Source organism: Saccoglossus kowalevskii, chromosome 3, assembly GCF_978046115.1.
Source record: "Saccoglossus kowalevskii chromosome 3, keSacKowa6.1, whole genome shotgun sequence".
Taxonomy (NCBI): Eukaryota; Metazoa; Hemichordata; class Enteropneusta; family Harrimaniidae; genus Saccoglossus; species Saccoglossus kowalevskii.
The window spans coordinates 40,360,017-40,374,658 of NC_140643.1; the positions used below are offsets into that span (position 1 = coordinate 40,360,017).

Consider the following 14,642-nt stretch of genomic DNA (forward strand, 5'->3'; position numbering starts at 1 on the left):
TAGTATTAGGTATCGCGTCTATTCGCCCATGGACCTTAGAAAGAGAGGTTTATGTTTCGCCAAACCTCTAATAAATACCTTCCATAAATAAATCAAATTACATTAAATTTTATTGTGGGCCATATGTTGCTTAACAATTATGAGGATCACCAGACATGTTACAAATATTAAATTAAGTGATGACGACCATTTTATTAAGTTGGGACTCTTTCATCATTGGTTTGTATGGTAATGACATGTCATATTTCCCGATACAAATATGTGGCACCACGTGGGGAACAATCATATATCGCGACTGGCAGGTATGCTGTTTTCCCCTGAATTATTTTAAAATAATTTTGATGTTAATGATATGATGTTACGAAGTTATGATTGACTCAGAAGAAAACCAAAGACACTAGTGTCTTTGAGAAAACCTTCACCTGGTTAATTATGTTTTCAAACTGCCCGATTCATTACTGTCTTCTCCTATCCTGGTAAGATATCATTAAACAGTAGTACTGGATTGTTTTCACTCTGTGAATGGTGAAATATAAAATTCTCAAACTTAAAGTCGTATACATCACTTGGTGCAATCTGATTAAAACCCAAAGTAGTTCAACGTGTCGGCTCTATTTTTTTTAATTTCTATATTTGTTATTGTATTTATACATGTTTTTGTTTTACTTACCGGCGACCGAGATACGAGACACTTAATAACGGCAAGTAATACCAACAAAATGTTAGTATCTACATCGGATTTTAATCAGATCGCACTTAGTGGAACTTGTTAACGGGTCGGCCAATAATTAAAACTCATTGGCGTTATCAAATTAATTATATATACACTTAACGCAGATTTGAATGAAGCCGAGGGTATTCCGTGGTAATTTTTAATAAATATTTTATAAATTTCCATAACAATATTCATGGCTTCATGAAATTCACTGTAATACTTACACGCAATATTCATATTAAATATATTGTAATACTTTATTGACATTATTTTCTTTCTTTTCAGAGTAAAATTACTGAGAAATAAAATGAAATGACAATGAATGAAAATAAAATAACAAAAAACGCTTACTTAGTATTAAAAATTAATCATGAAATGTAATTCCCTTACATAGGGATTGACTTCTGTGACTATTTCATCAGCAGTCATCATGATTTAATGATCGTTTTGTTTGATGAAACCATCTGTCAGCGTCTCTAATCTCTTATGAAGCGTACTAGCGTTATTAAATAATGCACAATCGTCAATAAAATATTGTACATGTAAAATTAACAGCTGCCGATTCACCAAATCATTCAACAAATAACAAATACAATAATGACGTACGCTACGTCAGGTATACTAGCGTTCAGTAAATTATCAATTCTATAAATCACACAAAATGAAGAAATTGTGACGTCACAAAATGATTTTTTTCAAAAATACATTACGGAAAAGTTACTTTTCCTCAAATCTAATAATTATTTATATTCGTTTGTAAAAACATCAGTTCAATCAAACAATTAAAATAAACCGAAATAAAAACTAGTTGTCACGTGTTGTGTTTGATTATAATAATCATATTTTACAAAAAAACAAAAAACAAACACGAAATCATTACCAAAAATGTGTGTATAGTGGGCTAACATTTCCCCAGCCAAGAGAATGTCATATCTGTCATTTTGGAAAGGGTGATGTCGTATGGCCTGTAATATTCACACAGTGTTTTCAGTATGCGTTCACTAATATCCGGGTGCGTTCGACCTTTGCTGCTACCCAGGCATCGTTTCTCTGGGAACGCCATACAAAAGAAGTTCTTGGTGCTGTCGTAGTAAAAATGCTCAGTCTGAAAAAAAGGGCGGATTCCCAAGAAATCCTCAAGTCGCTGTAATTCTTGAACTGGGTTGAGTTTGAAGGTTTCCCCATCTATTATCATGATTTGTCCCGGGGGAAAATACTCAAACCAGCGAATCATATGTTTCACGTATACACCAAGATCAACTATCTCATTGAACATGTTGACCGTCCCGAATCGATCGCCTTCTATGACGGATTTCTCAAACGTCTCCGCGATGAACTTGTGTCGCATTCCAAGAGAAAATTTTGGCTGCTTCATCGTCCATTCCAAGTAATCAGACACAAGGCGGTGGACAGGGTCGCACAGAATAAGTATGATTTTGGTATTTAAGGACACATCCATGCGTATTTTTGGGGGTACATCGTGAGGGTGGATGAAGTAAGTCGGTGTTTTCTCGATGGTGATTTGGTGCGGGGCAGAATATGGCATCTGGTTCCTGTACCAGTCGATACCTTTGTCGTACTGCGCATCAAAATAATGCGGCTCGGGACCTGGTCCAACGATAGATGGATGTAGCAGGAGGAAGTTCATCAATGGAGTCGTCCCACACTTCCGAACACCAGCGATGATTGCGCTCGGAAGTCTTCGTTCGCAGCCCCGTTGTTTCAACACGGATTCCTTGACTGGCGTTTTCAGTAAATACGGCGGCATGTTTGGCATATAGCACGAGCGGTTAAACTTCTGATAAACGTACTCATCTCTGTCATATTTTGCTTTCCATTCAACAATTCTTCCTGACTCGTGATCGTATTCATCATCGTCGGTAGCGCCCATCGCCATAATTCTTTGCTGGCGCTCTATCTCCTTCAGCCGCACGGACGCCGTGTAGTAGAGGTAGCCCAATAACGACAGAAGAACCAGTAGGGATATCAAACTATTTTGTCGGAATCCTCGCCTTGGATACGCCACATAACGGAAAACATAGGACATATTGCGCTACGGAGACGGACGGATAATGTGGCTGTATACGTCATCAACCAATCCGGATTATAAATACGAGTCAAAATATTGAAAAAAATGAGGGCTCGTAATTTGCATTTTTCGTCACAGCTGTATGACTGTTACCGTCGATGAAACGCGTGTCATCTGGTACGACGAATGTCGATGTAATATTGATGCGAACACTATACAACGATGCGGAACGATCACGGATAGGGACGAGTCGCGTGTTTGTGGGTGTAGGGGAGGGCTGGTATAATACACTGTACCCTGTCTGCAAAAAAAGTGTTATAGTCATGTATTGAAGACTATTGTAACGAAAATATACAGGAAGAATTATTACATATTTAATTGATACTTTTTTTAAAACAAAAAATCTTCTAGTCATACTGTCAAATTTATATATACATATATTTATCCATGTAAAATAGAGGTGAAACCCTAAAAACAGAAAAGTTATCCTAGTTTTTCTCTTGTTTCACTGCCAATGTCGAATTAATTAAATGTTTGTTAAATGACATTAAAGTTAGTGAGATTCATTAATTTATTGGATACTGTAGCTGAGAACTGGTTCATATTAAACGAATAATAGAAACAAAAACATAGAAGGTGAAGACCATTTTATTTCACCACGGAAATGCCTACAATGATATCAGTTATTGGTTGTTAATAAAATTATATGCGAATTAAAAATTAAAATGAATTCTTCGATAAAGTGAATGTAGTTTAAAACCAAGTCAATTTAAAGTCAACTCATCATCCAACCTAACCTGACGGCGATACATTTGAATCCGTCGGCGAAGACGTAATAACTGCAACTAACCTCGGCCATGTCAGGCTCGTTACGCTACAGTTTTTATTTTTAAACCAACGCGCATGCGTCATACGTACCGTGGACACAGAATTCGCGCCCTGGTTTTGTAGATGCATAAATTTTGACAACATGGATAATTTATGAAATAATAAAATATACAAATGTACATTGAATCAATGTTACGTACGTACGAACTCATGTGTGTGTGTGTGCGATCGAAACAACGTTTTATTTCACGATAAATAATACTAAGCAATTTTTATATTCACAGTAGTACTCATTTTCAATAATATGTCTTCGAGTGTATGAGAAAAAATCATTTTTTCTTACCAGAGTTTATAGTACAGTACGTTATTTCGTGGGCTCCCGGCGTCCTCTGCGCGAAACGACACCGGAAGCCAGCCGAAGTACGTTCAGGGTAGTTTGACATATAGGCGTGAGTAGGCCTTCGCCGACCGAACGGCATCATGCTGGGTTTGGAGCACCGCGGAGGGCGCAACTCACGCGACCTCGTCAGGCTACGTTAAAGCTTTCACACTACAATTATAATGTGTATCAAAACGCTTTAATAAACCAAAAACCCAGATAATGTATTTGGGGGGGGGGGATTTGGAAGTTAGAAATTTGACACTTAAAGAAAGTAACACAAGCGATCAATTAGGCATCTCAAAATCATTGAAGGATCATTCACATTTTATGGAAACTTATAAAAAAGCAATGAAAATATTAGCATATTGTAAACAGTTACAATAAGGTTGAATGTGGTGATGTCATGTGGCAAAATATAATCATGCCATCAATTAACTATGGATTTAGTATATGGCTCACAGGCTGTCAGAAAGTACAGTGAATAAAAAAATACTTGTATCACTTTGGCAAGATTCTGAAATCAATGTACTATGTCCACCAGTATTGCAAGATTTAGGATCACGTCTATGGTCTAAAAAGACCACAAAATTGTAGTTGTTTTAAAAATTTCTTTAAAGTCAGCGAAGAAAAGGAAATAAAGCGTTTTGATGTAAGCTTCCATGATATAAAATTTGTAATGCACTATGGCTGAGTAAAACACAACAATAAAAAGGAAATTATATAAATAATCATCATGACATCACGCTCTACAATAGATAGAATGCTGAAACTATAAGTGTGACAGGGTATGTAAAGGTATGTTGTGATAAAGGAAATGAAGATATTTATCGCATTCTATTTTTTTTAAGAAGGAAATTCTATTCAGCTCCCAGGCTGACCAACTTGAATATAATAGTGGAAAGTGCTGAAGAACTTGTATATTTTCTTGTAAGCCGTTTAAGATTAATAATTCATTATTATTATATATTTGTATTGTTTTGCAATAGGAGGTAACACTATGGGTTGTATATGTTCCTATAGAAGATCGAGACAAAGAGGCACCTTTCACCGTCTATAGCTCAACTCTCGTACACCATTTTCGACAAAGGTCAAAGGTTCCAATTTGCTTCATAAATTAATACACCTACTTTATTCTCTTCATTGGGTAAACAATGTTCCGAAGATTAGCGAGGTGTTATTATCTCACTAGAAGAACTGTGGGTGGACGTAATGACTGCCTCGCAATCCATCTTTGTCACACGCCATCCTCAGCGCCACAGCTCACTGCAGAACCCATTATTCCGCCGTTGATGGCGTTCAATGATTCGAGGACCGCATTTCTATCTCTGCGACAATAATCACTGATTTTATACATTACTATATCGTCGTTTCTTGTCAAATCGTCGATTACTTAGCGACAATACGACGCTTAACAATTAGGTAACTTGTTATCAGAAGTAAAGTAAATATTTTCCGAATGCAGGGGAAAGGTGAATGTTTCGCCTGGTTGCGCCCCTCTCTGATAATAAAACCCGTATGTGGGTAAAAAGTGAATGTGTCTTTTCATTGTTCCCCATGATTTGTAGCCAAGGCATAAAGGAGATACTTATACACTTACTAAATATGCAAATTTCCACTCCGTTCAACGGAGGTGCTAGCTACCGTATATAAACACAGGCACGGTACGTAGGATGGAATAGGCCGAGGGTCCTAGGAAAGTGACACAAGTCACTCTCACTCTAAACTCATGATTTTTCGAAGCATTTAGTGACAGTCTGTTTAAATCAATTTATCGGCGTATGCAAGCTGCTGTCGAACTATCTAACACAGTCAGATCGACCGAGGTCAAGTTTGTTTTTAAGCGTTGTTCAACACGTGTTTTATCCGAGTCTAGAGTTAATCGGTAGGTAACACGATTATTTTTTTTCATTTTTGCTCGTTTATTGTATTATTATATAATCAGGTTTTAATCTTAATAATGTTGATCGCTACTTTTCGCCATGAGTACAATTGTATCAAACAAAAACACGCTACAAATTGCTGCCGCTGCTATTTAAAACTTCGTGTTAGTAGTATTTCGTTTTACTTATAAAACAGCGCATTAATACTTGCTTAACTTGGAGGAGAAAGATTTGTTTATCCAATTCGTATCGTGTACAGTATTATTAGGGCAACACCGTTGATTCTATAACATCAAGTAGTCATGAAAGACGCCTTATGCACACAGAAGTGAACAATTACAATAATTACTGACTATTGTGCCATATGAACGGTGGAAACCGTTGTACGTAGCTGCACATAAAAATAAAAGTAGTTTCAGACTTTGTTAATAAGTTACTTATGGACATATTACAATACATGTTGAGCTACAAATGTACCTACTACACTACGATTGAGGATTCCGACCTTTATTCCGTCGCATTTATGTTTTCTCTTCTCAAGTAGGACCTCAATGGCGATAGTTCATCAGACGGTTCTGTCAATAGTATTACGATCTCTTAAGTATTTATTGCATTCTTTTAACGTAATTCAAACAGCCCCCGGGCTTAACAGCAGAAAACGTAAATTTAATGCCCACAGTTGAAACCCGTAATGGCGGACCGTGAACGGCTTATTCTTTTCAGCCCCAGTTTTGAAGGGATACACACTGTTTTCATGTTTTAATAATGCATCAACAGGTGGTGTCAGTATGCACGCATACCTTAATTCATCGGCCCAGCTATTTAGGTCATGATCACAAGGTCAAGATTATGTTCTTTTGTGTACATATTCGCATACTTATTAATAATTATTTGATTTTTATGAAAGTGAACATTTATACACGGTGTTAGTGTTTACTGTGTTGTCACGCCAGACTTGCGTATGGTGGCCGTTACTGGCTTATATTTTCAGTATGTCAACTCGATAATAAAACAAAGGTAACATGATCAATTCAAATTCAGCTTCCTGCTGGTAGTCGTATCAAAGTTCACCTGAAATTAAAAGCTGAACCCGGTTATTTGGTTAGAGTTTCTCCGTATGATAAACTTGATATAACAATAATATAGACATGAGATTAATTTGACGAAGTTTACAACGACTTCATCTCTCCTTTTTTTAGCTAAAAATGATAAAAAAGTATCCACTTTTGGAGGAAAGTCCGTGTACCGGTGTTTATTCAGTCGTAAAGAGTTGTACTGATCTCTCTGTTTACTGATGAATGTGGTTACTACCGTGACGGCTTGTACATTCCTGTTCGAGAGAAGTGCGTCACCGTGTCCGATTCTACGATTTCACTGGAATGAAATCGTAACGAGCGATAGGGTGTCAAAAATAATGTTTGGAGTTTTTAAACGCCTACTTTCAAATGGGTATATTTTAGACGAAATTGTCACTAATTCCCTCAATTCACAAATATGTTTTAAAAAGTCGCGATTTCTAACTAGAATTGAGGTTTCTGGAAATTCAACCGAAAGGAAGATTTGACGAAAAAGGATCCCATACATATGCTATATACACACACATAAAGAAAACAATGAAATAGTCGATGTATTGCACCCTGGAAAAGTGAATTATTGCTTTTGGGGGAAAATGAACACCAAACTCTCTCTCTGCGTTACAAAAGTCGAAATGTATATTCAAAAATTTTGGCATTTGCATTTTTCAAATAAGGCAACTGAGAACATAACAGTTTCAAATAATAGCTACAATTTCTATTCAGGGTGTAATGGCGTAAATTGTTTTCGGTGTCAATTAAATCCATGAAGCGTATGTACCACACAACAAGATCACTTGCCAGTGCTCAATGTCACACATTTTCAAGTTCACGGCCCAGTTTTTATTTCAAGCCAAGCGCCCCTAACAAGTCATGTTTTGTGGGGACGCACATGATACAGTAAGAAATCCCAAACACACCTTCATTTTATTTTCTATTTGATACACGGCATTATGTTTGTTTATAGACAATGAGACCCCACCATAATCATGCATTCAGTTTGGCACTCCCGTGCTAAAACCATCAGGTTAACGAGCTGTATTAGCGGTCTTGTGAAATACATTCAAAGCCTCATGCTTTCAATGCACTAAATGGAACCCGTGACATAGATTAAATTGTCCTAAAGACATCAATATACACAATTAATGTATGGAAATGCCATTTCAACTAAAAAAAATATGGTACAAACATATATTAGTTGTCCAACTTCCGTCCAAGTAAGTTGGGCAGCTTGCTTGCTTGTAAGCTGGAATTTGCATTTATGAACGTACGCTTTGAAGTTCCAAATTTTAATGTTTATTTTTTCTCAGTAAGTTTTTTTGTTTTCTTTTGTTTTGAATCTACTATTTGTGTTTTACAACAGTTTGAAACATGGACGTGAATAACCATATAGACATACTTGAGCATACTACCGATGTAATGGTAAACATTTCAATGAATACTTCGAATATCACCAACGTGATGGCCGGCGGGCCGTCCCAAGCTCTCGTCACAGCAAACCAAGTTACCATCACCATAACGCTCGTGGTTCTGATGATCGGCATGGGAGCTACTATCACCGTAGGCGAGATATGGAAAAACTTTCGCCGACCTATTGGTATAACCATCGGTTTAGGCTGTCAATTTATACTTATGCCTTTTCTAGGCTGGTCCTTGGCACATATTTTTCAGTTGTCACCAGGCATGGCGTTGGGTACCCTGGCAATAGCTACGTGCCCAGGCGGGGCAATGTCGAATATACTGACGTTCTTCACTGAGTCGGACACCTGCCTCAGGTGAGTTACAGTTCTCATACTATGAATATCCAAAACTATTGCCTAGACGATTATTTCTAGAAAAGAGTCAGAGTTGAAATTTGCAGAAAAATACTGAGAAATCAATGAAGATTAACAAAACTTATCTAAACATGAGACACAGTAACTACACATGTCTGTGTTTTTTTTTCCATTTTTCCATTATCTCAAAAAAATGGATTGGAATGTGATAGATACATAACCACAAAACAGAAAAGTGGTCATTTAATTTCTATCAAGTCACAGCGATTGAGATATATTTCTATACGCACGCTGAATCATTTACCCAGCGAAATGGTGCCCTCTATCAACACTAATCAAGGCATTTGTTTTTATGGTAATTTCATTTCATTGTTTACAGTATTTGCATGACGACGGTGTCCACTGTGGTCGGGATTGGAATGATGCCGCTGAATCTATTCATCTACAGTCGTAGCTGGGCGACCTCGGAGACTGTCATACCATACGTAGACATTGTAGTAGCATTAGTCATTATACTAATTCCCGGGACCATCGGCATGTTTATAAATTGGAAATGGCCAAAGAAAGCTGAAGTTATCGCCCAAGTATGTCATTATATCACGTGATTATAGCTGCTCTTTTTATTGTTGTCATTCATGACGCCACTAACATATCCACTTCCTTGCTCACATTGTTCGAAGAGACATGTCAGAAAGGAGAAGTTTACGATGTGATCTTATTTTCTCTTGGTAAACATACATATTCAAGAAAGATTCTGTATGTGGAGAATAAAACTAAAAATAAATTAAATAAACTTTATACAACAAATTCAAATACTCTTTTGAACAATATTAGGAATATGAAGGAAGCATGAAAATTATACCAACAGCAAAGTGACACGAGTATTATGAAGAACAAAATATGAATACTACAAATGACAGTTTTCCTAATAATTATAAAAATATAACTGTGACTCACAATTACCGAGATAAACATATTAGTTTGGAATAAAGAACGCCCTCAGATCTCTCGATCAGTTACAAGTTTATTTCCAGCTATGTGGAATATGAGCATTATTACCAATATTTATAAAAATGGGACATATAGATGCTTTTTTGTTTCAAGTTGTATGGGTAAATTGTATTGCACTATTTTAAATAAACGCTTGCATAATTACATGGAAGAATATATGATTTCCAATAACCAAGCTGGTTTCAGAAAATATCCTAGTACCAACAAACAAATTATTACTATTTTGGGGACTTTAACCCCAAAGATAATGTTGATACAATGTGAAGAGAAGGTCTCCTCCATAAATCACTAAATAAATAAATAAATAAATAAATACATAAATGGTAAATCGTATAAATGCATATTCAATGACAGCGACTATTTTACGCCGGAGATTTCTACAGTTATGGAAGTTCAGTGAGGATGTGTAGCTAGCTCCACGATCTTCAACATATGAATTGAATGACTAAAAGTTTATCTTGACAAAGAAAATACTGATACACCGGTACCAAGCAATACTCCAATAAACTCACTCTTAAATTCAGATAATCTCGAACTCATTTCCACTTTTGAAACATTGAACATGTACTGCTCACAGTGGAAATTGGCACTGAATGAAACCAAGACTAAAATGTGTATCTTTATTCGGTCAATATTAAAAAGCGACACATATATTACAACTGAAAATATTTAATACTAGTCCATTTAAGTCTGATGAATGTTTCATTGATGCTATCAAAAACCTGTCAGACAATACTTCTGAAGTATTAAATTTGTTATAAAATATTAAAAGTGACAATTAAATTGTGATTTTTTTTCGATATCACTTAAATATCAATAAACAAGCAAAAATGCGGAAAGTAGAGGTGAACTTGGAATTTTTGAATATTCTTGCCAGGCAAGCATTTGAAAAAGAAAATTGTATTTCACTAAACTGTTATATTTCTTTGAGCAAAATGTTAAAAGAATATGACCTAGGCTTTATATCAATTAAAATGAAACAGAGCCCAAACACATAACAAATGTAGATTTTGGTCAAAAAGCAAATAAGTTAATAATTGTAGATTAAAATTTGTAATTACAAATAACTGTAAACTTAGAACAATTTCAAATTAGAATCATATATAAATTATCTACCAAAAATTTATATAAGGTGACACAGTATTTAGAATCAGTAATTACGAGCTAGTCATAGGCATCGATAGGTACGCAAGACCTAACACACCAATAGTAATCTTTGCTCTTTGCTAAGACGAGGTTTATGTTCTTTTAGAAGACACCAAATGTGATACTGAAAGAAATCAGCTGCTAAACAAAATCAAACTTCTCGAAAATACATACAACAATGAAAATCACATATTTAGTTTTCAGTACAGATAATTTTACAATAAATGAAATCAGTAATTTTATTAACCAGTCATGTAATTTATTATTATACAATTGAATACTTTTTACTTATTTATAATACATCTTGTTTAAAATTGTGTATATATATTTATTATTAATTATTGTAAACACACTTATAAAGTGATCATTATTATTAGGCCAATTCCGCGACATGAATGACGATTCATTTTGTGATGTGATGTGATGTGATGTGATGTGATGTGATGTGATGTGATGTGATGTGATGTGATGTGATGTGATGTGATGTGATGTGATGTGATGTGATGTGATGTGATGCGATGCGATGCGATGCGATGTGATGTGATGTGATGTGATGTAATACACACACTTTAAATGTTTCTATGAATCATAGAAGTTGGTGATGTTGATGGTACATGTAATTAACATTGTATTTTGTATTATTGCTTTGTAGGTATGTGGTATATCGTCAATCGTTGGAATAATCATCGTCATATGTTTGATATCAGCTATGAATCCATTGTTATTCTCACTATCTTGGAAACCCTACATCGTTGCATTTTTCTACCCTATCTTAGCATTCGTATTGGGGTACCTCATCCCATGGATGTGTCGTCAAAAGCCCCCTCAACGGCGTACAATCGCTTTCGAGACAGGAGTTCAGAACGGCGCCTTGGCATTGACGATCATCAACTTGATGTTCTCACGAGGTCAAGGGGCAAATGCACTCGAGATGATGATTGTGCCGTCGTTACACAGCATCTTCGTAGTAGTGGAAGGTTTAGCTCTAGTCGGTGTGTATCGTCTTTGGATAAGATACCGAGACAATCTGACCAAGAAATCAGACGTGGAGATGAAATCTCTAGACGAGAAAAAGGAAAAACCGACCGATGATTGGGGACGGCCTCAGGATACTAAATATGGTCTTGACAACCCGGCACTAACATATGAAAATGGCATTCCTCGTCAATTTACGAACGGATACGATGTGGATGTACAGCGAGAAAACCAGTGGAGGAGGAAGTGGGAAGATGATCAACGAATGAATGAGTCTCCGGTGCAGTCATACAACCCTGATCAATACAATGTATGGCGTTGGACCGTTTCAGCTCTCGATAACAGCCCACCTGGTGCCCCACTCTCCACACAGGCACCAATGCAACCGCATCATGACCCAACGGCAAGAAAATCAAGAAACTTAAACCCATCAAGTAATACACAAAACTCTTACAATCATTACAAATATCACCCTTCTGCTGTGAGAGATGTGCCCCCAGATACAAATGATAACAGACAGCCGCGTAACCAAGGATACCAACCACGGAACTACCGACAACGATTTTATTCAGCGCCTAATCTTAGAGAGGTGAATGGGCGTAAATACCAACCTGAAAGTGATCAATGGTCGAATAAATACGGTTACGAGAGTCGCGACCGTGAGGTACATCCACATAATCAAACATATAGAAGTAGAGAACATAACAGAGAAGGTGGTGGCTACAGACGATATCCCGACCAACCTGAACGAAATTCCAACGGACCTCGGGATTGGGATGAGAATTATTCCAATCCAAACAGAAACATTACATATCCACCCAGGGTACTGACAAAAGTACCAGATGACACACGTGTGCAGAGATATCCGGGACAATTCGACAACTATTACGAAGACATGGAAGAAGCAGTGCTCAATCACGAACAGTATCTAAAACAGCAGAGAAGAAGTCGTCGCATTCAGAATGTAGATCCTCAGCAGCTGAATCCACAAAATCTTGACGACTTGAATTATGTAAATGGATATTTAGGACAATCTGAACCGGTCTACTCCCCAGTAGAAAGCTCTGCACCAGGAACCCATTCGACCAAACATTCCATTCGTTCCAACAGACCAAATGACGCCACGGCGTATAACTCACAGGCAGTCAACCAAAGACCCATGAGTCCACGGCACGCAGATGAGCCACTTCGCCAAGAAGGTGAGACAACCTTGTATCCAAGACAACCACGCCATTCACTCAGCAACAATTCAGCTTATGACGATGGAAAAAGCGCGTTCAGGACATTACCTCCGTTACCGTCAAGCCTGTTTCATGCACACGAGAACGACAATTACGAACGCCATAATCGGTACGACGAGACAACTGGTCCGAAACAGTACACATTCAATATCCCAAACAATCTGAATAATGAATCGTCAATATGAGCCACCAGCTGACAAAACATAATTTTACTGTTATCTGTATATAAATATACGATAGTTGAAAATACTGAAGTGTCAGTTTTAAACACTATATGATTGATCCGTATTATTAGTGGCATTCCAATATTTAATTTGCGACCTGGCAGAGATGTTGTGACCAACGCAACATGAACTTTAACTCGTTTTTGTTCACTTCAACTTTTATCCATAATCTCTAAAAGTTAAATTCAAATAAAATTGTTTGAAATACTCACAGTTCTTCAAGATTTCGAAAATAAAATTATGGATACACTTTGTAATTGCGAAGTGTGACTTATAATAACAGTATGAAGAAAACAAATGTGACGAAGTGTTATATATTGCCGCTGGTGGCGCTAGATTACCGCTGCACTCCAATCACATAGATAATATTAACATCACTATAATCACCGCCGTGGCAATAATTGTGAAATGATTTATAATACAATATTTTTTTATAATAATTATTAATAATCGACTGCGACATAGATTCATATAAGTATTAAGCGTCATGTTTTTTAATAAATAAGAGCAGGGGGTGACATTTATTTGATATGTTAAAATACATGGTATATATTTATAACTATATTAGATATAGTTAATAGTCGCCTGCATATTCAGTCGTGACGAGGTACAATAGTTGGTTATTGCCATTCGCCCTTCCCCGGCATCTTTTTGAGTTACTCGACTAATTCCAGCGCAGAATAGCCGGATGCCAGTAACCGCTGATAGCAGAATAACCGGATGCCAGTAACCGCTGATAGCAGAATACCCGGATGTCAGTAACCGCTGATAGCAGAATACCCGGATGTCAGTAACCGCTGATAGCAGAATACCCGGATGTCAGTAACCGCTGATAGCAGAATACCCAGATGTCAGTAATCACTGGTAGCAGAATACTGAAATGCAAATATAACTTATAGTCGAGAATTATTTTGAGCTTTTTTTTTATATGAGTAACATTTTATTGTAAAAGCTTTTCTTGTGTGTTTGTTTCAACTTTATTATTTATATCTAACTTGTATATATCACCTGGATTCAATAACACAATTTTTCACTTTTTTCAATAAATATATTAACATCAAAATAAGTGCCTTGTAATAAATAATGTTGACATTTACCAAGTCGATCGACCGGTCGGTTAACCGGTCGGTATGCCAGCCAGCCAGCCAGCCAGTCACTCACTCGGTCATATAGTCAATCAGTCAGTCAGCATTACAGTTAGCCAATATTAACCAAACACTGACGGACTGAGACAAACAAAGACATTACAAATGCATAATTTTTCAATAGAAAACGAGATGATCTATTTCTAAAATGAACATTGACTCCTGTAAAAATAAAAGAATTGAACTTACACCCTTTAGGAAATTCAAAAACAATTTCA

The 14,642-nt window shown here is 36.6% G+C and overlaps 2 protein-coding genes across 2 annotated transcripts; one reads left to right on the forward strand and one right to left on the reverse strand.

The window, feature by feature from the left end:
• Positions 1 to 858: 858 nt before the first annotated feature.
• Positions 859 to 2,813, reverse strand: LOC100371479 (heparan sulfate glucosamine 3-O-sulfotransferase 1-like). Its single transcript, XM_002738632.3, has one exon. It carries the CDS (start codon positions 2,760 to 2,762, stop codon positions 1,617 to 1,619), a length of 1,146 nt encoding a protein of 381 aa, XP_002738678.1. The 5' UTR covers positions 2,763 to 2,813; the 3' UTR covers positions 859 to 1,616.
• Positions 2,814 to 5,624: 2,811 nt separating this feature from the next.
• On the forward strand, positions 5,625 to 14,345 carry LOC144359418 (uncharacterized). Its single transcript, XM_078012571.2, has 4 exons — positions 5,625 to 5,836; positions 8,271 to 8,682; positions 9,062 to 9,266; positions 11,492 to 14,345. The coding sequence occupies exons 2-4, from the start codon at positions 8,279 to 8,281 to the stop codon at positions 13,238 to 13,240; spliced, it is 2,358 nt and encodes a 785-aa protein (XP_077868697.2). The 5' UTR covers positions 5,625 to 5,836; positions 8,271 to 8,278; the 3' UTR covers positions 13,241 to 14,345.
• The last annotated feature ends 297 nt before the right edge of the window (positions 14,346 to 14,642 follow it).